At 43.0% G+C, this 27099-nt stretch overlaps 1 protein-coding gene across 1 annotated transcript in view; it reads right to left on the bottom strand.

The window, feature by feature from the left end:
• MICU2 (mitochondrial calcium uptake 2) overlaps positions 1 to 16828 on the bottom strand; it is an 84690-nt gene extending 67862 nt beyond the window's left edge. Inside the window, exon 1 of the mRNA XM_067713754.1 lies at positions 16584 to 16828. Coding sequence (XP_067569855.1) covers positions 16584 to 16790 — 207 coding nt within the window. The 5' untranslated portion in view covers positions 16791 to 16828. The remainder of the gene's footprint in view (positions 1 to 16583) is intronic.
• Between the last annotated feature and the right edge of the window lie 10271 nt (positions 16829 to 27099).

Below are 27099 nucleotides of genomic sequence, written 5' to 3'. Positions count from 1 at the left end.
ATCCGCTCAGGCTTCCATACCCCCAGTCCCCAGCAAAAGACTGTCCCCGCTACATGCTTCCTCGGTTTACAGGAAGCACAGAGTGAGGATGGCTTTCTAAAGCTTGTGGCTGAATACTGACGGCAGTTTGCCTCTCTACCACCAAGTCCCTTAAGCCCCACACCCTAACCCTACACAAAATTTGGTCAAAGACTGGAATTAGTTAAAAAAACAACAAGAACAAAAAACCCCAAACAGCAACACGTTGCTTGCATACAAATTTTATCCCCAAAATAGAACACATTTTTTGAAAACCTTCGGATAAATGGGAAAATAATGAAAGCTTGAAGGGGCAGATATGCAATTTCCTATTAAAAACAAAAATTACATTTCTATTTTAAAATTCCATTGATACTATTATTTTTATGAATTGGTCTTGTACGAAACAAATACGGTACTAATTTTAAATGTCAACCTTAGTTTTGGTCTTTGCTAACATAATTTTCCTGAAACTGACTGGGTTTGCTGGTGTGTCCTTAGCTTCAGTTTTCGCCTTGCTACCTCTGATGAGCTTTAATAAACCTCTGCTGCACATCTTTCCAGAAGACAGATTAAATAACCACTAACCGCTTCTGATGGTAATTAAACCTCACGAAGCTAAGCGTGTGATAGCTGCTTCTGGCCCTTTCATTTGTTAGGGTTCCGGTACTCCCTCCTCTAAGAGCCCTCCCCCAGTGCCCATTCTGGGTTAGGGTGTCCTAGAGCGAGTGTACAGGACTCAGTAAATGCTTATCAAAGCCCTGGTGACTCTGCACTGCATCTGTCTGCCCCCGGCATGCCTTCCTTTGGTTAATATGTTAAATGGTTAAAAAAGTGTGCCAGGAATGAGTGAATCTTTATGAATGGGAACCAATTCCAAACTTGAAGTGTGATATTAAAAAAATAACAATTTAAAAATAGATTTCAGTCCTTGAACCAATACGCGAAAGGGTTTTGTGCTTATGTATTTTAAACCCTATTAATAATTTATTAAAATATCTTTAGGTAGCTAGGTATGTACAAGTGCACCCAAGTGTGCACACAATTATTTCCTCTTATTACAACCACAAATTACTGCATACTGTTAATTACTTTAGATTTTAAAAATGCCTTCATAACAGGAGCACAGAGGCAAAGCTGTGGACAGGGGGTGGCAGTGTTAACTGTACCAAAAGGATATTGCTCATTTTGCGCCTGTTGCACAAGCCATGGAATCTCAGAAACAGATGCTCTGAAACTACGCTGCACCAGCTGCTGCGCACTTTCTGTCCGTAAATCTGAATGATCTGATGGATTTCAGGCCTTATATCATGTTTGGCTTGGGTTGTAACGGATCTTTTCAGCTTCCGCTTGGAGTTTGTGGACATAACAATACAATATGTCTAAGATAAAAGTTTTGATTAAAATGTATTTGTAGCAAATGAGCAGGGGATGAGCTGAACATTTTACCAAGCATTGACAAAACACATAAAGATACTGCTTTTACAAAAAAGGTACTAAGATGCATGTCATTTCTGTTGATGTTTATAAATTAAATCACCAGTAAATAAAGTAATACATAGATTACATGACACAAAAAGAGTAACGCACATATATGATTACACATTTTGGCAAATTAATTTACTATTCAATAAAGCTCTGCTTTGTGTCTGTAAACCATGAACACAGGACAAACCGTTTAAGACCTGGCAAGGACTTGCCAGAATCTCCCTCTTTGCTTTCACCTGATTCTTTGGACATATTTCATGCTCGTAAGACACCCATGCTCTCATTTAGTAATTTCTGAAGATACTTTAACAGTGAAGATTTTAAAAGATTCCATAATAGAATCTGCTATATAATGGCTGAAAAACCAAACAGACTGTTTGCTTGTTTGTTTGTTTAAGGTAGCACCTAACATAACTAAAGTAAACAACCGCTAAATAAACAAGCTGAAGAGAATCCCCACTTTCCCACTTCTACTGCCAGCACTGCTAGCGTTCAGCCCCTTTTCCCTTCAACTTCACCACCCTTCTCTGCCTTTAACGACAGGTGGTATCCAACGAGGATACACGAGTTTCCACATCTAGCCTTCATGTACAGGGCAAAAGCAGGATAAAACTGTGCCAGTTAATCATATACTAAGTGAGCAGAATTGTTAGCATTTGCCCAAGGCAACAGTGAGCCTGTACCAAATACGAAGTTTTTGGGTGCATGCTTCAGAAAAATCCTTATCTTGACCCTTAAGAATTTTTGAATCTTATATGAGAAACAAAACCACTGAAAACTTACAGTTTATGGTAAGTTGTTACATACACATTTAAGGGTTGGCATGGACAGAACGAGCACTTGGGTAATCTTTCCCTTTTAAAATTTATTTGGTGGTGAATTTACTCCTGTGCTCTTTATAATCAAGAGAATAATCCTAGTTAAATCTTAACTAGGATTAGGGAAGAAAGGGAAAAAGAAGGAACAGATACTTGTAGGCTAAAATAGAGCCTGAAGTTCTGAAATGATTCAGGCAACCCTAATCTCCAAACTTGAACTGCTAGTGAAGTCCCAAAGAGTTACTCTGAATATTTAAAGACTCGGATGAACTTTGTCACCTTGTTTAGTGTGAAATTAGTTTCTAAATATTCATGGCTGTTGTTTAGATACTCTTTTAACTTATAATAAAAAACTTCATATAATTATATTAGTACCAATATTAAAACTGTTACTATGAAATCATCGTTTAGGCTCTGAGTTCCTGCATGACCCACCTCACTCGCATGCTAGAGGGTAAAGAGAATAAACCTGAAGACACTTTCTTGGATAATGGACCTTTATGATTTAAAGGAGAGGGATATGGTAATAGACCAAGGCATCTGTGACACTTACAAAGGTGTAAACAGGATAAGCTAGTACAACAGGGCTAACAGAAGGCACACTGGGCTAGAAAAGAGAATGTACAGTCAGAACAGAAGTGAAGTACTGGTAAAAGGGAAGAGTAAATATCATAAAGTAAAGGTAAATATTGTAAATTATCTGATCTGAGGGTAATATCCAAAACCGAAGAGTAACGCAGTGACAGGATCAAAACAGTTTACTTGAAAATAATTTTAGATATAACACCTGAAACATTTTGCAATGTAAAGAAGGACAAATATTAAGAACCTAGAAGGGACAAGAATATAACCTAAAAATTTAGAGCAGAGCCTCATAACCCCACACTACAATGCTTCCTGGTGCTTGTGACTCCTGGAAATTATAGGTGAAAACACTGTATGAGCTTTTTGGGAGACAGTACATAACTTTTATCATATTCTCAACCTATTCAAAGAATAAATGACAGGGGACTTCTCTGGCAGTCCAGTGGTTAAGAATCCGCCTTCCAATGCAGGGGACGTGGGTTCGATCCCTGGTCGGGGAACTAAGATCCCACATGCTGCGGGGCAACTAAGCCCACGTGCTGCAAACTATAGAGCCCTCACACTCTGGAACCCGTGTGCCACAACTAGAGAGAAGCCCACGTGCTGCAATGAAGAGCCCGCGTGCCACAACGAAAAGATCCCACATGCCACAACTAAGACCCAATGCAGCCAAAAATAAAAATAAATAAAATATAAAAAAAGAATGACAAAGATGAATCAGCAAACGTGAGTAATAATATGGTAAAATACAATAACAATTAGTAAAAAGAAAAAAAAGCTCCAATTCTAAGCACTGCTCATGTTAGAACAGCATAGAGTTAATTAACTCTAAATAACTGAGATGATCCGTTCTCAACACATGGCTGTAGAAGACTTAAAATTGAACAGAAAAAGTTTTCTCCCGCAGGACTAAATATAAAATGAGAAAACAATTAATTCCAAGTCCTTTAAAAATCTTATATTTTCCACCAGCTAAAGCACATTAATTAAAATAAAAAATACACAACAGCTGTACAGCCAGAATAAAGCAAAGTACTAAAGGACATCATCGTTGTATAAAAAATTCAAATAAAAGCTTGGTCTTAATCAAGTCTTATATGTGTATCTGCACAATTCTGATTTTCACATTGCTTTCTCTTTCCGCTGATATGGGCTAAAGCCATGTAGGCTGCCTTCCCCAAACCAGGCACTGCCCTATATAAGCAAGCATAATAAATACTCACAGCCTCTAACAGAGAAACAACTAAAGAGCAATACAGACGAAAAGAGCCTGGAGAGCAAGGAGACAGGGGCAAGAGGTGGTCTCCAAGAGGGTAGCGTCAGCTCACTGTCACTAGAACGACCTCTCTGCAACTACACTTATTTCTTTTTTTAAAAAATTTATTTATTTGTTTTATTTTTATTAATTAATTATTTTTTTGCGGTACGCGGGCCTCTCACTGCTGTGGCCTCTCCCGTTGCGGAGCACAGGCTCCAGACGCACAGGCTCAGCGGCCATGGCTCACGGTCCCAGCCACTCCGCGGCATGTGGGATCTTCCTGGACCGGGGCACGAACCCGTGTCCCCTGCATCGGCAGGCGGACTCCCAACCATTGCGCCACCAGGGAAGCCCTATTTAATTTATTTTTTGGCTGCATTGGGTCTTCAGTGCTGTGCGCTGGCTTTCTCTAGTTGCGGCGAGCAGGGGCTACTCTTCGTTGAGGTGCACAGGCTTCTCGTTGCGGTGGCTTCTCTTGTTGCGGAGCACGGGCTCTAGGCACGCAGGCTTCAGTAGTCGCAGCACATGGGCTCAGCATTTGTGGCTCGTGGGCTCTAGAGCACAGGCTCAGCAGTTGTGGCGCATGGGCTTAGTTGCTCCGCAGCATGTGGGATATTCCTGGACCAGAGCTCGAACCTGTGTCCTCAGCATTGGCAGGCGGATTCTTTTTTTTTTTAAAACATCTTTATTGGAGTATAATTGCTTTACAATGGCGTGTTCGTTTCTGCTTTATAACAAAGTGAATCAGCTATACGTATACATATATCCCCGTATCTCCTCCCTCTTGCGTCTCCCTCCCACCCTCCCTATCCCACCCCTCTACGTGGTCACAAAGCACCGAGCTGATTTCCCTGTGCTATGCAGCTGCTTCCCACTAGCTATCTACCTTACGTTTGGTAGTGTACATATGTCCATGCCACTCTCTCACTTTGTCACAGCTTACCCTTCCCCCTCCCCATATCCTCAAGTCCATTCTCTAGTAGGTCTGTGTCTTTATTCCCGTCCTGGCAGGCAGATTCTTAACCACTGCACCACCAGGGAAGTCCCCACACTTATTTCTTAACTTCACAGCCATTGGCTATATTTCTATAACATGAGAGAACGATAGTTGTTAATACCTTAACACTGCCTTGCAAAGTTTTAAATAAGTTTTAATCAAAACCTTCTCACTCAAGATACAACACCCAAAACTTTAACAGTAACTAGTCTCTTCAAGTCATGAAGAGGCAAAATGGTTCTTATGTGTTTCTTTTTGCCACTTTTCCTAAATTTTCTATAACATATGCATATCTCAATAAGAAAAAAGCCAACATAAGTAATCTTTAAGAATTAAGAAAGAGCCAACAGCTGGAACTCCCTTCCTAATATATTTCAAGAAATTTCAATAACCATAATAAAACAGCATTTCTTTAGGGTTTTAAGGAGCAATCTTTTCATGACTGTAATTGAAGACGGATTTAATCACTGCCTAATGGCAGTACTAATAAAATACAAAGTCCTAATTTAAAAACAAAACAGTTGCAGTATTAAAGTCAAGCTTCAATTACAAATAAAATATGGTTAGTATTAAGTTTTTAAGAAAGAAAAGTGTGTCTGGCTCACAGGCTAACCCTCACTGTCGTCTTTCCACTGCAGCAGTTCCTGGTTAAACCGCAATGTTCCCTTATCACCACCCGCTCCTGCTGCTCACTAAAGTAGCTCACTCGAGAGGAGCTCAGCCTTTCACATCATACTTCAGCGCAAGCGGGACTGTCACTGGAGGAACGTTAGGAGGTGTTCAGCTGCTCACTGCCTCTCCTCGGCAGCTGCCGAAGCCACGCACTTAGAGCAGGATGTACCACAAGAGCAGGCTCCTGACCCTGACTTCAGCCCTGGACCAAATCCCAGCATTCCAGAACTCCCCACCAATGTGGGTCTGAACAGAGGCAGAAGCCCTACTAGGGATCTGCTTCTGATCTGAGCTGGCTCTTAATTGGTCAACTATGACCAAATTTAAACTGAAAAAGATTTTGTCTTTAGAACACCTAATGGTGTGATTTAATCTCTTGGTATTTATACTCTGCACACACTCAAAAACATAGAAACCCCATTTATAATTTCTTATTATGTATAATCTTCTAATTGTGCATAGTAGCAAATGAGAAGAATGACTGATATTCCCAAATAGCAGATAGACTAAGCCAATCATACTTTGCTTTGGAATATCTACTGATAAAACAATTTGTGGAAAAACACTGTGCTTTCCTATTTAAGGTTCATTTTATCTAATTTAAAAAATGGTTTGCATGTCTAGGGCACACAGCAGCCAAGTGATGAGGACAGAGGAGGGAGCCTCCTGGAACTATGCTTGTGTAGCAGGAAACACTGAGGCTGCACAACTGCTACCACAGGCACATCACTCATACAATACACATGTGGATAAACTGAAGATTTTATAAGGCTGTATTTCTTTTTTTTTTTTTCGTCGTCTTCTTCTTTTTTTGTGTGTGTGGTACGCGGGCCTCTCACTGTTGTGGCCTCGCCCGTTGCAGAGCACAGGCTCTGGACGTGCAGGCTCAGCGGCCATGGCTTACGGGTCCAGCCGCTCCGCGGCACCTGGCATCTTCCTGGACCGGGGCACGAACCCGTGTCCCCTGCATCGGCAGGCTGTACAGGCTGTACTCTTCTTAATGGAGAGTAATCACAACTTTTATTCTGCGTACCACACATTCATGAAACTTTCACAGATGTCAGTGAAAAGTTTCTATATAGACTAGGGTGTGCTTAAATATAGGATCCACTAAGTATTATTTCTATATTGAAATTATTTATAATCTGAAACATTTAACTATCTTTTTTATGGAGAGCACATTAAGAGAAGATATCTGCTATGGCTTACTTTACCAAATATTTACCACTTTTTAAACTGTAAATTTTAAGTTCATATACTCTACTATTGATGGCTTAGGATATGTTTATGCACTGTTACAATTCATAAAACTCCAAACTCACAGTAACAAAAGCATTAATTTGAATGCATTATCTACCAGAACATATGCTTTATAGAATAAGAGTAAATAGTAATTTTTTACTCAGGTTCAGCTAAATAAATATAATTGCAAAAGGAAAGATTAAAAAATGCTTCTGCTTTTACATTACAATTTGTTTTTCTTCCCTTCTTGGCCCCCTTGTCCCCCCTCCCCAAGAAGCACCTCCACAGATGTGCAGTAAAATACAGAAAGAGTGTCATATCACACAAGGAAGGAAAGTAAGACAACCTCTCATTCATGCAGGACAAATAGCTATGCCAAAAGCACAAATTACATCTAATTAGAGGGTATAACTTTGTCATCTTTTTTTTCATAATCTGGCCATTTACACACTTTGATTTTTGACTTCCATTTGGGTTTACTAACATCAAAGCTTTGTCATCACTTATATATTTCCAGAGACATTTTTACCTGAGGCAATAAAGTATAAAAACTTCTTTGCATTCTTGCTGTACTGCTGTAAGAAAGCTTTAGTCTTCATTAGGCTTACAATGTTTCACGGTTATTAAACTTCTGTATGTTGCTATAAAGTTCATTGCCCTTGGCATACCAATTTTAAATGTACTATCGTTAAACCCAATGCACTGCACACAAATACACTCCAACCAAGTAGACTCCAATATATTATTGTTTTACTCTTGCTAAAGTCTTACTAATGTCCTTTTCTCCCCTTTTCACAAAAATAATGACCACAAATATACTCAGACAACTCGAAATAAAAGAAAGCAATGCCAACTTAATTTTATGAATTGTTTAGGGCTCTTATAGCAAATTAAAATAGTTCCATCTCATTAAATACATTATTTGAGCTTTTAAAATACTCATTGATATGCAATAGAAAAAGAGTCCTGCATCTAATGACACTTGCAAAATCGCTTTCCCAGTTAACATATTTCTGTTTGACTATTTAAACATGATGATCCACATTCCTTGCTTTTATTTATTTAAAATTTGTGATCACCATTTGTTTTAGTCAGGTTGTACTCACAAAATGTGAGTTCAAAATGTGAATTTAAATAATATCAAAGAAACACCACATTTGATGTTCTCTTACTATTTTAGAATTTTAAAATTTAATGCCACGATGCAATATATTCTTCTCATTAAACTCATAATACCAAGGCTTCTTTTGTTTTAGACATTAAAATTAATTAATTAATTAATCTGGCTGCATTGGATCTTCGCTGCTGTGTGCGGGCTTCCTCTAGTTGAGGCGAGCAGGGGCTACTCTTCGTTGCGGTGCGCGGGCTTCTCATTGCGGTGGCTTCTCTTGTTGCAGAGCACGGGCTCTAGGTGTGTGGGCTTCAGTAGTTGTGGCTCGTGGGCTCTAGAACACAGGCTCAGTAGTTGTGGTGCACGGGCTTAGCTGCTCCGCGGTGTGTGGGATCTTCCCGGATCAGGACTCGAGCCTGTGTCCGCTGCACTGGCAGGCATATTCTTAACCACTGCGCCACCAGGGAAGCCCAAGGTTTCTTAAAAATAGTTCGTTAGGTAATATTTTTTAGCTACATTAGAAAAACTCACCAAAAGCAAGCCATCAGAAGTTTGTGGCCAGTGGTCCTATATTCATCCTAACTACTGTTTCGAAGCTCTCGTTCTTCATGAACGGTGTTAAACCCGTCGCTCCCTTCCTCTCTGGGTTTTCTCTCGGGCAGCAGTCATTACTGCTATGACCCTTCTGACCCGCCCACGTTTCCCTGATTCTACCTCCTAGTTTTCTGGAGCAGCTCACCATCAGGGTCTCCTGTCTACAGCCAGCTGGTAGGGTTAACCATGCCCTCTGCTTTCACTCCTGTCAGGTTGAAGGAGGAAAACTCGTTAGTCTCAAAGCCCAACCTTCTACCTGGGGTCTGACTCCAGGTAACCTCCTTCCTCAAAGACCTCCACCTATAATCACCCCCACAGAGCTGGACCAATTTTTGCCTCCTTATATCATTCTCCCAGCCAGCGTCTCTTTTGATACCCTTTACAGCAACACTTCTAGAAAGAAGCATCTCTATTCACTTTCTTTGCTTCCTCACTTCAGTCTCTCAACACATTCCAATTAAATTTGCCCCCAGTATTTCACTGAAATGCCTTTTGTCAAGGTTACCAACAACTCCCCTACTGCCACACCCGAAGCTCAACTGTCTGTCCTCACCCTCTCAGTAGCAACAGACTTAAGTGAGTTACAGATTCGAAGCAATCCCTATCAAAATCTCAATGACATTTTTTATGGAAATAGAAAAAAAATTCTAAAATTCATCTAGAACCACAAAAGACACTGAAGAGTCAAAGCAATCTTGAGTGAGAAGAACAAATCTGGACGCGTCACACTTCCTGATTTCAAAATCTATTCCAAACCTACAGTAATAAAACCAGAAGTAGCAGGTGCTGAAAAGTATGGTACTGGCATAAAAACAGATAATACGGACCAATGGAACAGAAAAAGAGACCAGAAGTAAATTCATGCATTTACAGTCAACTGATCTTCAGTAAGGGTGCCTAGAACACGCAATGGGTAAAGGATAGTCTCTTCAAATAATGGTGTTGGGAAAACTGGACAGCCACATGCAGAAGAATGAACTGGACCCTCATCTCACACCTTATACAAAAATTAACTCAAAATGGGTTAAAGACTTAAATGTAAGAACCAAAACAGTAAAACTATGAGATGAAAATATAGGGAAAACTTCTTGACATTGGTCTGGGCAATGATCTTTTTTTTTGGATATGACACCAAAAACACAGGGAACAAAAGCAAAAATTCTCAAGGCTACATCAAACTAAAAAGCTTCTGCACAGCAAAGGAAACAATCAACAGAGTCAAAGACAACCTATGGAATGGGAGAAAATATTTATAAACCATACATCTGATAAGAGGTTAATATCCAAAATATTGAGGGAACTCAAGTCAATGGCAAAAAAACAAAACAAAAAAACCTTGATTAGAAAATGGGCAAAGGATCTGATCAGCATTTTTAAAAAGAAGACATACAAAAGACCAACAGATAAATGAAACAGTGCTGACGATCACGAATCATCAGGGAAATGCAAATCAGAACCACAGTGAGGTATCACCTCCCACCTGTCAGAATGGCTATTATCAAAGAGACAAGACATAAGTGCTGGTGAGGATTGGAGAAAAGGCAACCCTCAGGCACTGCTGGTGGGAGTGGAAATTGGTGAAGCCACTGTGAAAAATCCCTCAAAAAATGAACACAACTACCGTATGATCCAGCAGTCCTGCTTCTGGGTATGTATCTAAAGGAAGTGAAATCGCTATCTCTAAGAGACATCTGCACTCCCAGGGCCACTGCAGCTTTATTCACAAGAGCCAAGCTATGGAAAGAACCTGTTTGCATCAGCAGATAATGGATAAAGACAATATCGATACACACACTTACCCACAAGATGGAACACTATTCAGCCTTGAAAAAGGAAATCCTGCCATTTGTAACAACATGGATGAACCTGGAGGACATTATGCTCAGTGAAATATGCTCAGCCAGATACAGACAGACAGATACTACATGGCTCACTCATCTGTGAAATGTGAAGAGTCAAGCTCACAGAAGAACGAAGTAGAATGATGGTTGCCAGAGGCTGGGGCATGGGGAGATGCTGATCAAAGGGTAGAAGTGTCAGTTATGCAGGATGAATAAGTCCTGGAGATCTAGAAGACAGCATGATGACATATACACCATACATACAATACTATATCATATGCTTGAGGTCTAGATCTTAGACCTCAAGAGGGTAGATATTAAGTGTTCTCACCAACCCCCCCACCCCCCCAATGGTAACTTCATGAGGTGATGGATGCTAATTAGCTTGACTGTGTTGATGATCTCTGTTACACAAAGAAAACATCAAGTTGTACACCTTGAATATATACAGTACACCTCAATAAAACTGAAGGATAAACAAAACAAAAACCCCTTCCAGGAATGCTTTTAAAAACCTGGGAATGGGAGGGACTGCCTTCTCCAGCCGCCTCTCTTGGGCATCGCTCCATCCGATGCCGCCTCTGCTTAAACCACAGGAGCCGTGTGCAACTCTGCCCAAGCCCTGAGAATATACCAGACTTTAGACTGGGTGGGAGGTGGGGAGATCAACAGGTTGTAAGAGAACACACCCTTTCCAGTCCCGTACCCAGACTTGCCTGCGTGCTCTAAATTCTCCTGCCCTCAGGCAAGCAGCCCGCCCTCACCAGTGGAGCCTGAGCCACACTCACGTCCTTAGGGGGCTGACTCTTCACGGGAAGCACTGGCCATGCAAACCCAAACCATTCTTCCCCAAGAGGAATTCAGCCAGTTGTTAACAGACAGACCTTGTTGTATTTAAATCTTTAGTCAGTGTAATCAATACTACACAAAGTGTGTGTCATGCATGTAACTACAATATCAAAATATAGTGTCTATTAATACAGTTGGTTTTAGGCATATGTCAGGATTATTTTCCAAATTTAAAAATAATTTAATTGGCTTGAGGTTTAAAAGTTGAAGCATCTCAATAATTTGAATGAAAATGCAATTAATTTTATTCTAAAATTTATTCTGATTTTTAATGTGATAGCTCCGGACAAAAGCTTGCTGTATAAAGACAGATATAAACATTAACAATATGAATTAAAATTAAATATCATACACAGTAATAGGTGAAATGGACCCACCTTTAAACTTTTGAGACAAAGGTATACCAATTATTGTTTCATTATAGATTTCATCAATTTATTTACCCATTCAATAAATACTTAGCACACCTACTATGCACAAGACTCTTTTCTAGGCTCTTGGGATATAGCAGAAAGGAGCAAGGTTTCTTATTTACTTAGAAGGTTTCTTTACAAGGTTTCCTACTGGGAAAATGGCATATGTCTCTATGACTCTAAGTGTGTAATTGAGTGTACATAGGACATTTAGTAACTGAGCTGATTCTGAACATTTCTAGAAACTGCCTATTATTTCTACGAAGACTAATCAAACCAAAGTTAGACAAAGTCACTTCATTACATAGTGCAGTTCATTTATTTACTCTTTGGATAAACATTTATTATGTGCCATTGTGTGACTGTGAATGTTTCAGGCACCAAGAATATAGAGATGAAAAAGATAAGAGGCCATTCTTCTGGGGGAGACAAAATAAACAAGTAGATAAAATAATTTCAGGGAGTGGTAAGTTCTACAAAAGAAAAGAAAAATGAATTAAATGTTAAGAAAAGCTTCCAAGGATTTATAAATACAAATTTAAATAAACATATCAAAGGGAATCTGATACTTATGAATCTACAGAATAAAAAATTTGGATTTATTTAGAATAAAAAGCATTTATACAGTATTATAGACTAGGTTATATAAAACAATTCTACCTTAAACATGGTGGAAAAATTTTTCATTAAAAAGCAAACCAAAAAAATCCTATTATGAAGTCAGAGAAACATATATTCAATATCACATATAATTTGAAAATTAATATAAGGCCAAAAATTATAAAAATTTAGAGAATAAATGAAATACTCATTCAACAAATCAATAAGAACAAATAAAATATTATCACTGCTGTCACCTGCAAACTGTAATGCATTTAACTTTGGCTTTATGGTTTTCTCTTTACTTTTTCTCCCCCCTCAGTTTTAGGCCTTATTTACAAGGATTTATAATATCAAAATGATTCAGAAAAGCTTTACTTTTAACTCTGATCTTACATGCCATTGAGGATTTACTTAGTAATATGGAAATGTTTGTTTTCATCAGTTTTTGGTTTACCAATATATTATTTCTAGCTTGCAATAGCAAAATACAGTAATAGCAAAAAAACTTTTACATAGTATTGAAATTCCTGCAGGAAGATTATTTTGCCATTGCAACTTGAAAACTCTAGAGCTCTGTTTCTCCATGAAATAACTTTCTATATTTTTTAATATACCAAGGTTTATTAAGAATGCAGCTATCCTTTTAAGGCAGAATGGACTGGAATAATAGAATAATTTTGTCTTCTCTCTTCTATCATTTATCTGATTTTACTATGCCAGAATCAAATATAATAATACTTAAAGAGAGTAATACTAAAATCTAGAACAGTTTTCAAATATACTTAAGTGTTTCAGAGGAAGCAGCTTACATACAAGTAACTGACAGGCTGACATGCTCTAAAGCAAGTCATGCCCTAAAGGATATCTGTAGGAGCAATATGTTGTTGTCCAGATGTAATCGCTTGTTCAGGACTCCTGTAGGGATCCCCCGCTTCAGGCCACTTCGCTTTCACCAAATTCACCAAAGACCTACACAGTACTCGCTCCCGCTAACCCAAAGAAACCTGGAGATTTTCGCTTTTACGAAAAAAGGCAAAAATCAAAAAAATTGCTCAGCCTTTGTTTTTCAGCGACCCATTAAAGGGGCAGCGCACAGCCCAGGCAGCAAGAGCGGCCCTGGGGACTACACTCAGCATCTCAGCATCAGATGCCAGAGCTCTGAACTGTGTCTGTGAGCTTCTGTGCTTCATCTCCATTTATTTTCTGCATCCGTTAGCAAGACGTGTCCTAACGGCTCCTTCACTTTATGCCATTTCGGCTTACAAAAGGTTTCACAGGAATGCTCTACTTTTGGATAGTGGGGGAGAACCTGCATATGTTCTGAAACAATACAATTACATTTTACACAAGACTCCTGCAACTTAGACTCTGCAAATTTATCTTCTAAACTTCTTTCAAATTCATCCACTAATTTAGCCATCACCAACTCTCTCCTGAATTATTTCAACAGCTCCTGACCTCACTTTCAATCCATTCCCTTCACTAAAGTCTCCATATACTCTTTCCAAAGGTCCAAGTCAAATCTGCAATATAGTAATATGTGTAATTCTTGATTTATGCGTTAAATAACATGATATGGTGGCATGTTTAATAAGCACTGTAATTTCAAAGAAGTGATACTTTGAGATATCTGTAACAACTGTATCAGAATAGGAAAAGATCTGAGGTTGAGGTTGTTACACTGTCAGTTACTGTTAATACTTCTGTAGCTAGTTGCCTACATTCACAATTGAAGAAAATGTTAAGTTATAGGTCAAAGAAAACAAAAATGTAATCTTTTTCTATTTAAATTCAAAGACTCCCTGAATTCTATGCCTGTATTCTTGGGGGACCATGAAGGTTAAGAAGCCCTATGATGGCTCCCTGCTGTCCTCAGGATAAAAATTTCTTCATGACCTGATTCCCTGCCACCTCTACCTGTTCTGAACCTCATCGTGTACAGCTCTCATCCTACTGAGTCCAACTCCTCCCACCAGACCTTTGCAACACTGTTCCCTTGCATGCAGTATTCCTCCCCTTCTCTTTGCCCAGCAAACTCCATTCATCCCACAGGCATCAGTTTACAGGTCACTGCTCAGGAACACAAGCTTGTGGGAGGGGCTCTTCCAGGTGCCCCCAGAGCACCCAGCACTTACCACCACTATCGCCCTGTATTAAAATTGCCCCCGCACTAAACTGTAAGCACTTGAACCGTGTCTTGAATTCCCCACTCCTTGCATACTGCCTGGCACACAGGTAGCACTTCAATAATTGTGGAAAGAAGAAAGAAAGAAGGGAAATGCCAAAATATCTGCTGTTTCATGAGCTTGAATTCTACCCTTAATTCCTGACTGACCCTCACAAATGCAAGCGCTGGTCACAATGGAAATCTGAAGCGTATGAGTCAGTGAGTATAAATTCACTATTTTTATTGGAAAAATCACTTACTGTGATGACTGAAAATGAAGGACATTATCACTATTACTAAGTCCATGTCAGGAAGACTGTACCACCTTGCAATGCTAAGCAAAATAACTATGTAATACATAAAAGTGTATCAAGAGCACATCTATCTCAGCAGCTTTCGACCATGCACACATGACTCCAAAGCGGCGGTGGTGCTGACGGCCGGGGCGGCGGCGGGACTGACAGGCCCTCTCTTAGGGAAATGTTACCCCAGCCAGTGAGGTGGAGGGAGTTTTCAAACTACAGGCCCCTCAATTCCTGCTGTATTCAGCCACTGCTGCTGAGAGGAAGGTGAGGTCGTCTTCAAGTCCACTGGGGTGGCAAAAGGACGAAAATCACTGTTTTAATCAAAGTCGTCCAACAGCAGATCAAGCAAATGCTGTGTCAACAGACCTTGTAAACCCACTGATCATACAATGGTTTCTGTATTACTTTAGCTGGGCTGCAAGTACCAAAGGTTGCAGGGAGGGAAGGGAGCTGGGGAGAATTCAAAACACCACACTGGTGTAAAGTTTTAGCGTCCTGTCAGGAATTGAAAACACAAACAGGCTAGCAGTGGGCCACAAAAACAGTGACAAGGATGGACTGAACCCGGAATCCACAAATTGCTGAGGGGGTAAAACCGAAGCCATTTCTGGGCACACGGAGTGAACCCCTTTGATAGACAGTGTGTCTGAGGAGCGCTAGGTCAGAGCGTGACGACAGATGGCTCTGCGCGACAAAATTTAAAAATGTGGATTTCGTCCTAGGAGCACGAGGCACTAATGGTTTCTGAAGAAGCGTATGTCATGTAGTTAAAGTGATACTCTTGGGAAGATTAAACAGGATGAGTTAAGCGGTTGAGAACAGAGGCAGAGAAACCCAAGATGGATAGTAAACTTAACTGCTTGACACAAAATGAACAAAAATACTATAAAACACCGTTAGACAGATCCTTCCACCTGTAATCAGAACTGGTGTGAGAATGGGGGGAGAGTTATTGCCCGTTTTAACACTGTGGCCTCTTAATTGAATACAAGTAAACATACTGTATGTCAATACCTAACTTTAATTCACAAGGCCCGCCTTCCTCTCTTTGGTTGTATATGACCGTTGAGTTTTTCAGAACTCAAGGCACTTAGAAAGGCATAATGTAAATCTAACCAACAGAAAAAGAATACTGCTTTTAATTTTCAAAAATATTCACACAAACTTAAAAGAATTAAAATGTCCTTTAAATATTTAAAAAGTAGTACTCTTTTTCAAATGTTTTGCGTGACAATTTGATATTGAACCAGGGAACATGACCTTTACTTTCAAACATGGTAGTTTTAAAAGAAACGTCTTTTGTGTGGTACTCAGAGTCCGCGGAAGCATGAAGGTTTACGACATGTGATACTGTTCGTGACAGTTGACCATCAAACCTGGCAAGCATCGACCAGCCGATTGCCTCTTTTATTATTAAAAAGGTCACCTGTTAGGACAGCTGGACCACGGGGCGCAGCTGCGGGCCCGGGCCCACGGGACACGCCCCCACCGTCCCCGCGGGTCCCTGGCGCAGGCTGCCGGGGTCCGCCCCAGCCCCCCACTCTTCACCCGCACCCTCCACCCGCCGGGCGTCCGAGGACTGAGGGGCGCGGCGGGGCTGCCGCACGGGGCCCGTCCCGTACCTGGGCTACCACGGTGAGGCCGCCCTGGGGCGCCGCCATGTTCACGCGGCCGTGGTACCACGTTGCTCCTGCTCCCGCCAGGGCCACGCCGACCACTGCCGCCGCCACGGGCCCGGAGTTTGGCCAGGCCCGCCGGCCGGCAGCCAGCCCGCGCCGCAGCCTTCCGCCCCAGGCCGCCAGCCGCGCGCCGCCCACCGCCACCGCCATTTTTGCGGAAGCGCCCAGTAGCCGCGTTCGCGTCGCTTCCCACAGCGGCCCGAAAACTCGCCCGCGGCCGCGGTGTCGCGAGACCCAGGCAGTCTCCGTCCCGCCCCCGAGCCCACGCGCTGTGCTGGGGGCGGGGACGGGGCGGGGCCTCGGCGAGGGGCGGGGCCTGGTAGGGGCGGGGCGCAGTGGCCGGGAGGGAGTGGGCACGCCGCCGGGTGTGGCACCAGGATCGCCTTGCTGTGTAAGGGGGGGCGTGTCCTGTGGGGCCAGGGCCGGGCGGGGGTCAAGGGCCTGGGGCCGGGGTCGCGCGAGGCGGCTGGCTGGCTGGCACCGGGCGGCGGTCGCGGTGAGCCGGGAGCCGCTTTCTCGGGGGGCGTGATCAAGGCGGTGCGACAGGGTCCCTGGTGTTGGGCGCTGACGGACACGCCCTGCGAGTCCTGGGAACCGGGTCGGCTCGGCAAACAACGGGCTGCGTTCCGAATCACTTATCTGAGTCAGAAAGCTGCTCAAGCTCTACATGTTTCCGCACAGGCCTCGAGGACACAACCTGGTTTAAAAATATTGTATTCTATTGTCTCACTGTGGCAGCTAAGCAAACTTTTTAAAAAATGTATTTTTCAGTTGGTGAAATATACATAACATACATATCATCTTAACCATCTTTTAGCTCACAGTTCGGTGGTATCAAGTACATTCACGTTGTTGTGCAACTATCACCACCATCATCTCCAGGACGTTTTTTGTCTTGCAAAACTGGCGAACTTAAAAAAAAAAAGCGTCTTCCCTGTCTTTTAAATCCTTCCAGTCCTTACATTCTCATCTGCTCTTTGGTTTTTGCTAAATCATCTTCTTTCCCAGCCGTCTAACTTTGACGAAGTAGTTTGTTTTTTTTTCTTTTGCGGTACGCGGGCCTCTCACTGTTGTGGCCTCTCGCGTTGCGGAGCACAGGCTCCGGACACGCAGGCTCAGCGGCCGTGGCTCACGGGCCCAGCCGCTCCGCGGCATGTGGGATCTTCCCGGACCGGGGCACGAACCCGCGTCCCCTGCATCGGCAGGCGGACTCTCAACCACTGCGCCACGAGGGAAGCCCTGTTGTTTTTTTTTTTTTAATAAAATTTTCTGTTTTTAAAAAATGTATTCTATTTATTTTTTATTTTTTAAAAATTTTTGGCTGCATTGGGTCCTTGTTGCTGTGCACGGGCTTTCTCTAGTTGCAGCGAGCGGGGGCTACTCTTCGTTGCAGTGCGTGGGCTTCTCACTGCGGTGACTTCTGTTGTTGCGGAGCATGGGCTCTAGGCGTGCGGGCTTCAGTAGTTGTGGCACGTGGGCTCAGTAGTTGTGGCTCGCTGGCTCTAGGGCGTAGGCTCAGTAGTTTTGGTGCATGGGCTTAGTTGCTGTGTGGCATGTGGGATCTTCCAGGACCAGGCAATCACTATTTGCAGTGTTGGCTTTAAACTCTTCTAATAAAGTGTTTGATGGTGTCTATTATCCCACCTGGCCCCGAGTCAGATGCAGCAGCACACCTTCCCCATGTCTCTAGCATCAGGGACCCAGGTGTTTTCCCCAGCACAGGCTTGGGCAACCCTCAGTCCTGGCCGTTCCACTGATTATAAGAAATGATTTAGCTGAGGCAGATGGCTTGGCTTTGTTTTGTGGTCTCTGATCCTCAGATTCACTGCTCTTTACTTTTCAGAGTAAATTTACTTAATAAACTTGGTTCAGCCTCTGAAATGTCCCTAAGCCATCAGAAGCTTTACTGGGGCATGCAGTAACTTACAGCCCATGTCAAAGGTGCCAAGAGTCCTCATCACATAATCACTGCCATCTTGAAGTTATGCAAAACAAACTAAAACCCAAAAACAAAGAACAAGTACCACACTAAATCTACTTTGACCACTTGATGCCTTGGGTCCTCTTGTCACGATCCGCCCTTCCTTCTTGCTCCCTTTCCTTAGCCAGCTTGTCTAAACTGCTCTGCAGTTGGAGCTTCCTCATTTTACCCAGCTGCTGGAACCACTTTTGGTGTCCTTCCCAGGCAGGAAGTAGAGGGACTCAGTGCACAGCTGTCTGATCCAGACCACAGGGTTTGCATCCTGCCTCTACCGGCATGATCACTGTGATTAGGGGCAAATTACTTAAACTCTCTGAGTCTGAATTTTCTCAACTATAAACACTGTCTCAGGGTTTGGGGTTGGGGGATTACATGAGATGTCCCACAGGAAGCGACTAGTCAAGTGCCCTGTAGACTCACCGCAGATGTCAGCTTACCCTCTTCAAGATTTGGTTCACTGCTGCCTTCTGATCACAAATGAGCTTGGCCAAATGCCAATGAGTCCAGAGGGCTGGCCTGTCTAACCCGAGACCTTCCCGCTCTTTCCTACCTGACTTGACCCCGTAGACCTCTGGTCCGTTTTCCACCTCTGCTGACTCTGGTAGCTCTCGGCATATGTCCTGCTTTTCTGGGTTATTGACATCTAGCTCGTTTCTGTCCCTGGGGATTATAGGGTTTCTAGGACATGTTTGTACATCCTGGATGTCTTACCTTAAAGCTTATTCTTTTTTTTTTTTGGCATGCGGGATCTTGGTTCCCTGACCAGGGATCGAACCCATGCTCCCTCTATTAGGAGCACACAGTCTTAGCCACTGGACCACCTGGAAATCCCAAAGCTTATTGTTGATTTCCAGGAACCACAGTTACAACATGTAGTTGTGTGGTTGTGTGTATACATGCCACCTAATTCACAGTTCCTCTACACATTTAATGAAAGCTGGCATCTATCACGTAGTCATGATTCCAAGCCCCAAATAGGGGTCTATTCCTATTAGAGCACTTGGTGTCTTTAAAAACATTGTATTTCTCCCACAGTTTGACATCCTCGTGGGCGAGGATATCTTATTTTTCTGAGCACAATGCCCCGCACATATTAGACATTCAGTGAAGGAGTGAATGTGTCACCAAGCGAGGACGGCACAAGTGAAGCACTGCTGTGGCGATTTCCATTCTTCGGGCATCAAACATACAGAAATATTACTATCGTGTAATTTATTTTCCAAGACAAAAGCCTCATTTTAAATTATTTTCTTTTGCTGAAAATCTTTGAACCTACTTGAAAAACTGTGCTTTGTAATTATTATTATTATTTTTGTGTGTGTTATGTGCCCAGGCCTCTAGAACTCTCATTAAGACTTAATGCATTCCAACTTTTCTTTTGCAGAGGAAACACATTCTTATAATAGAGCCAGTCTCTAGCCGACTAACCATTCTAAGTATGAAATCTTCCCTGGCAGCTGCTGACATTTGTCTGAACACATTGAATGTATTGGTCTTTTTAGGCTCTGGCTTTGTTCAGTTCTTCCTCACCAGCTGTAGAGAAAGTCCCTGGCTGGGATGTATTTTCAACCACGTAGTTTATAAACCAATCCCCGAATGAGGAATGGCTTCTAAAGCTATCAGATTTATGCTGTTTTAAATGGTGATTGGAGAAAGACAGAATATAAACACCGATCGTTTCAAAGTATCATTCTTAATTCACTTACTCTGTGCTCCTTTTCTGTAGGAGGGACAAAATTTATATGGAAGAAAAACTGTGCTCAAGGGGCGTTACTTTCACTGGAGAGACCAAGCCTGAATTTCAAAACAATGCAGGATGGCGTTGAACTATTGTACTGAACAGAGGAGGAAGAGTGTGGTGAGCTTGAATAGAGAGGAAGGCATCTAGGGAAGCGGGGAGACTTGATCTAGAACTTGGGAAGCCAGAAGGGTTTCTACAGGTAGAATCCTCCAAGACTGGAGGAACACTAGGGTTGACAGCCTGGGCACGAGGTAGATATGGTGGGTGTTTCCATGGCTTGGAGCAGAAGGGCTGGTTCAGGGCTGCCCTGGAGTAGCTTGAGGGCGGGGTCATGCAATAATCTCCACCAATGTATGGACCGGTTGTCATCTCTCTTGACCCCTCTACATGTTTGTCTTTGGGGTATTCATGCCTCCTTTCTGGCATCCCCACCCACCTCGTGCCTGGTCTCCTCTGCAGCTCAGACCCTCTCTGCCCTTGTCTTCTACCTGTCCAGATTTTATCCTGGCCTTTCTCGCCCACTGTCCCATGGGCTTCTCTAAATCATCTTCCTTCCTGCTGACAACCTGACTTTGATTTTCTCTGGGTTGCTGGTCTTGAACAAAAGAGATCACCTAGCTTTTCTTTTTCTAGAAAAAAAAGCTTTTCTTTTCTTTTTCTAGAAAAAAAAGCTTTTTTTCTAGCTTTTCTTTTTCCTTTTTTTCTTTTTTCTTTTTTTTTCTTTTGCAGTACGTGGGCCTCTCACTGTTGTGGCCTCTTCTGTTGCCGGAGCACAGGCTCCAGACGTGCAGGCTCAGTGGCCGTGGCTCACGGGCCCAGCCGCTCCACGGCATGTGGGATCTTCCCGGACCAGGTCACGAACCCGTGTCCCCTGCATCGGCAGGCGGACTCTCAACCACTGTGCCACCAGGGAAGCCCCACCTAGCTTTTCTTATTGAAGGCATTTATTCTATCGTATCTCCATTTAAAAAGATGAAGTTATCAACTCAAATGCATCTTTAATCCTAGCATGTGTGGGGAAGATAAAAAAAATTGCTATCCTGATTCTGAAAGATTGTTTGCTGTTATATTACAGAATAATGGGTGTTAAGATTGATTATCTTAGGTGGAGGAGAAAAAAATATGGAGGGTCTCAAAAGATAAATTAAAGATGTTGGACTCAGCCCTGTAGTAATAAACAGTATTTGAATGGACATTATAAAGAACTATTGCTTGGAATAGACAGAGGTTAATCTATATTTATGGTGGATAATTGTGTAGCAGAGGGTATGAATCATCCTCAGAGGCCCTAGATGAGTCAAAAGAATTGCTAATTATGTCTTTTTTGTGCAGCTTGGGGCCACGGGTAAAAATATCTGGGTATCGTGATTGATACCAGCATGTGTAGAAATAGGTCAAGATGAAATCTTCCTGACAGTGAAAAAGCAGTGCCAAGAGTTGCATTTTCAACGTCTTTCAGATCCTCCTCTGCTTCTCATTCCCTCCCCATCACCCAGCTCACAGTCTCGTCACTGCAGGCTTTGATGATCGCCGTCGTCTCTTACCACGGACTGTTGCTTCTACTCTTTTTCTCCTCTGAAGCAGCCCATAGATCTATGTCAGATCAATCTTCCTAAAACATTTCTTTCACCATACTTCCATTAGCTGTGCGATTTAACCTTCCTAAACCTCCGTCTCCTGGTTGGAAAATGCGGAGATTGCTTTCAGTTTATTTTTCCAGTTCTAAAATTCTCACTCTGTGCCACTCCAGAGTGGCTTTTTCTTTTCGTTTGGCAAATAATACTGAGTGTGGAATCCATGCCAAGCAGAGTGCCACCCCTTAGAGATGCAGACACAGCCCGCGGCCACAGTGCCCTGTTATGGGCAGGGGTCTCCTCACACTGGATTGGCCCCTAGGCTTGGAACTTGTGGACGTGTGTGACCCCCATTTGTGTATGTTTTTTCCCAAATCTACACATTTACAGCTAAATGTTAAAAATCACATAATAAAAACTTAAATGGTGAGATAAAAGATGAAATAGTATTTATAAAATTTAAATTTTATTATTTAAGGTGCAATTAATGTTTTGCTCTAAAACTGTTAATATTATTTTAGTGAGATCGGTGTGATTACATTGGCTTCATTAACTTAGAAAATCTTTTTCTAAAATACTTTTGAAAAAAATTTATTTTGTTTATTTATTTTTGGCTGCTTTGGGTCTTTGTTGCTGCGCGCAGGCTTTCTCTAGTTACAGCGAGTGGGGACGACTCTTCGTTGCTGTGCGCAGGCTTCTCATTGCGGTGGCTTCTCTCGTTGCGGAGCACGGGCTCTAGGCACGCAGGCTTCAGGAGTTGTGGCACGCGGGCTCAGTAGTTGTGGCTCGTGGGCTCTAGAGCGCAGGCTCAGTAGTCGTGGTGCACAGGCTTAGCTACTCTGCGGCACGTGGGATCTTCCCGGACCAGGGCTCAAACTTGTGTCCCCTGCACTGGCAGGTGGATTCTTAACCACTGCGCCACCAGGGAAGTCCCTGTTTTGTATTTCTTAATAATGTTTGTAATCCAATGAACACACAAAACTTCACCGAGAAAAAAATGCTGGGAAGTTAGGGGACACCAAGGAGTGGAGAGAAGAAGAGTGAGTGAAAAGTCTTGTTGTACAAGCATGTGTCACACTTCCACATCCCTGGGAGAGCTGTCTGTGTGTGATGAAGTGCACTAACGAAAGCGTGATAGCACAACGTTTGAAGTTGCAAGCAGGATTTTCTCCAGAGAGCACATTTATGAAACAGACTGTGCATGTCCGGGATATTTGATTGTTTTCAAATCACTTATAATGTCTCCAAAGTTATGTATATTCCACCAAGAAAGAAAATCAACACTTTTTTTTTCCTCTGCCCTTTTTCAACTGTAAACCATACATCTCAAGCAAATCAAAGACGGTGACTGAAGAAGAGTTAAGGAAGGTGGCGCGTCTGTCCAGATGAGCAAGGGAAGACGGGGACAGGAATGAAAAACCTAATGAGATGTTCTTTGATCGCAAGATTTCAGCAGAAATTTCCAAGTCCATGATATGTGTTTATGTGATCAAGACACCCAGAATACCGTAGATGTCTTCAACTGTGTAAAAAACTAAGGCGTTAAGTTAGTGCAAAAGCTTTGCTACTTTCATTGTTTCACAATAAAAAAATTTCAATTTCATTATGCTTTCCCTTCCCCCAAGGGTAGATCTGTTCTTTTTCTGTCTTCAGGCTACCACGCTATGTGACCATGTGGCCTAAGGTGACTTGTCCAGTGGAGGCCGTCAGGGTGCAGGACGGTCATCTGACAGCAGAATCTCAGGTCCCTCCAGAAGCTTCTCTCTCTGTCTTGGTTTCCCGAGTTTCTTTTGTGCTCCAGGGACTCAGAAAAACACACGGAGATGGTCACCATTCAGTGGTTCCCCCGAGATAATGCTGATCCCAAGGTGCTGAGACTTGTTGCGGATCTGGTAGGGAGGGTGGGGTCTGGGGGACAGGCGACCCTCCAGTACATCACCGTGAGACAGCAGACTGATGGCTGGGCATGTCGGGGACCTGCTTGGTAGGCAGGGAGGTGACGCCGGTAGCCTTGAGGGATTCGGTCTGGCTATGTCCTCCTGGCCATGACCACAGTGACCTCTGCCAGTTGTGAGGCCTTCAGCTGCGACCTTTGGGTGCTGGGGGGAGGGGAGGGCCAGGACGCTGAGGCTAAGAGGAGCTGGGTGGAAGCTGGGTGGCTCTCGAGAGCCAGCAGCCCTGGCCACGCCAGGGGGACAGCTTCAGAATTTGAGCCAGTAACCCGAGTCTGTGAAGAGACGTGCAGAGCAGCATCCCGTTTGGGGCTGGGCTTCAGGACGGGGACGTTGGTTTGTAGAAGAGCCGGCACAGGGGAAGGATGGGGCTGCTTCTGGGCTCCTTGGGGGAAGGGGTGACCGTGGAGGCCTGTCTTCAGGGAGACAGCCAGGGAGACAGCCACGGGGTGGGGGGGCAGGCCTGCTGGTTCCCCCAGGCCCTCTGACCTTCCACACCAGCTCAAGTGGCTGATTTGCCGTTACTCTTTGGGGGTCCCCGGGGCCTCCTGGGGTGCCTGAGATGTTTTGCAGGGTTGGGCTGGCAGGGCCACGTGCCTTCAGTAGGAGGGCTGGGGTGGGAGACCCGTCCAGAGCCGGGGGGCAAGTGAGCAGAGGCAGCAGGAAACGGAGGGTGTGAACGCTGAGCCCGGGCAGGAAGGCTCGGAGGCTGCCGTGCTTGTTCCGATTGCTGGGGTGACGTTGAGGATGGCGGACTCTTGGCAGGGCTGCAGGCTGGTGGCGTCTCTGTGGGCCAGTGGCTGCCCTCGGCTGCTTACATGTGGTCCCGCGTGGATGAGCTGTGAGCCCACGGCTGGGGCCTGGGGTGGCGTGAAGGCAGTGGGGACATCGCACGATCGGCGCTTCCGACCGCGTGGCCCGGATTCCCACCGTGACATTTACGTAGAGTCCCACCTGTCACCGAGCCAGCCAGGGTCTGCTCCCCCATGCCCAGAAAGCCAGCCCACCGCCGCCGGGGGATGGGAAGGGCAGCTTTTATCGCAGAACCAAGCAGGAGCCCGGGGGACACGGAGCCACGTACACAGGGACTGTGGGACTTTCCACCTTTTTGTTGGACTGAAATAAAACGACGCGTGGGAACTTTAACATCTCGCTCCTGCGTCATCCGTGGTGCATACCCTCTCCTTTGAGAACAGCGGGTCTGGTGCATCCTGGAGCAAGTCCAGCCTCCCAGCTTAGCGTTCCCAGTGGTGGGAAAGACAACCTCATAGATCCGCCAAACCCCAGTGCTTCCCTCTGCGGGGGGCACGCAGGCAGCTGCGGTGAGATGGCGTTGGGCCACCAGGTCCGGCCGCGCTACATCAGGGGAGCTGGTTTGCATCCATTCCGAGCTGATGAGTTGAGAGCCAGCGAGCCATACTTTCCTGCTAAAAAAAATAAAAATAAATCACTCTTTTAATGTTTCTTTAAATACCTCAAATACTTGTTGGTAAAGAAGTTGATATGAACACATTAAGAAATATGGAGACTTTTACTGTTATCTGTCCTATTTTTCAGTTAGAATATAGACTAGTTTGTAACAGGTTTTCTAGGTTTTTGTAGCTTTCCCAATAACATATAATAAATATTTCTTGGTTGATTGATTAATAAAGATGTTAGTATATGTGTTGATTTAAAAAAATATGATTGATTAATAAAGATGTTAGTATATGTGTTGATTTTAAAAAAACACAAAAAATGTGTTGATTTAAAATTCCATTTTAAATTTAAAATGGAATCAGATGGGATAAATGGAACAGAAGTTAGGAGAAGGGATATTATAATAGTAAATGATTAAAGATCAGACAAACTGTAGGTATATTTATATGGTGTACATGTATTTTGTGACATATATGCTTTTCTATATTTCAGTTCAAATGATCTCAGTGTGTATTGCAATCTTTTTGTAAGAAACATTTTGTTTCTCACTCAAATGTAGGTATTGAGAAGCATAATAACTTATTCAGGCAGAAAAGTAGTGTTTACAAATTTCATTAAATATCTTTTTATGAAGTAAAAGGAGAAAAGTAGTGGCATAGTACGTGGGACATTTTTTATTAACGTAAGAATTGTTTAAGTATATTTTCCTCTAGTGCAAATACCAAGAGCACAACGGCTGCAGAGAAACAGATACTGAAACGCTGCATTGTGATTTTTTTTTCAAAAAAGATGACAGCAATGATGAGTTTCATAGTGAGTGAAGGAGAGGTCTGACAATAGCCGTATCTACCTGCCAATGTCAGGCGGAACAGCAGCTATGCTCAGCTAGAGTAACGGCCACCAGGACACAAAGGAGGTGCTGCAGACACTTCCTTCATTCCTTGGACGGCCGTGATGTCCCCTGGGGTAGGCACTGAAAAATCGCCAAGGCTCTGGGTCCCTGTTAACGGTAACTCCTTAAAGAGCTGCCTGCAGCATCAGAAAGATACACGATGTTTGAAAGCATGGTTTTCATAGGTGAATTACCAGAAGAAAAATATATGTGACTATGTAGTGTGTGTGTGTGTGTGTGTGTATGTGTGTGCGTGTGTGTGTGTTACATTTGCTTATTTGTGAACAAACGTTTGTTTGAATTTGTTTGTGTGAAGTATCTTTTTGTAAATGATAATATAATGCGTCCAGAGGGTGTCAAATTCAGGAATGAAGGATTACTTATCCATATATAATACAGTATATAAGGTAGTAAACTGTATAGTATAGATCTGAAGCATTCTTGGTAAAATAAAAAAGGTGCCCTTTGTTAAAATTTCACAGTGCTTCTTTCTTTGTGAAGTCTTATCAAAGTTCTAAGTCCTTTTTCTAGCATGTGTGAGATTCTTCAAAAATACTTTCCTCAGAGATCAAAATTCTAAATTTCAGATTGGGTTAAATACATTTTATAATTCATCCTGCAGCTGTCGGAGCTATAATGGGGTAAAATGAGAATTGCTTTTTAGGGCGTATTTCTCAACAGAGCAGTTTTGAAAATGAAACCAAATTTTCACGCTCCACTTGACATTGGAATTTAAAGTTATTTTTACAGGCTCCACTGCAGTCACTATGTGAAACATTAAAAAAGTTATTAGAATATAGTAAGTTAATAGTTAAAACAATTTTCTTCCAGCATCTTATTCGGTAAATAAAAAACAGCAATACAAATTATATCTTGCTATCACCTTTAATGGGTTTTTGT

The sequence above is a fragment of the Pseudorca crassidens genome, chromosome 18 (genome assembly GCF_039906515.1).
Source record: "Pseudorca crassidens isolate mPseCra1 chromosome 18, mPseCra1.hap1, whole genome shotgun sequence".
In the NCBI taxonomy this organism is placed as follows: domain Eukaryota; kingdom Metazoa; phylum Chordata; class Mammalia; order Artiodactyla; family Delphinidae; genus Pseudorca; species Pseudorca crassidens.
The sequence above is the reverse complement of the archived record's forward strand: the minus strand, read 5'-3'. Positions and strand labels throughout refer to the sequence as shown.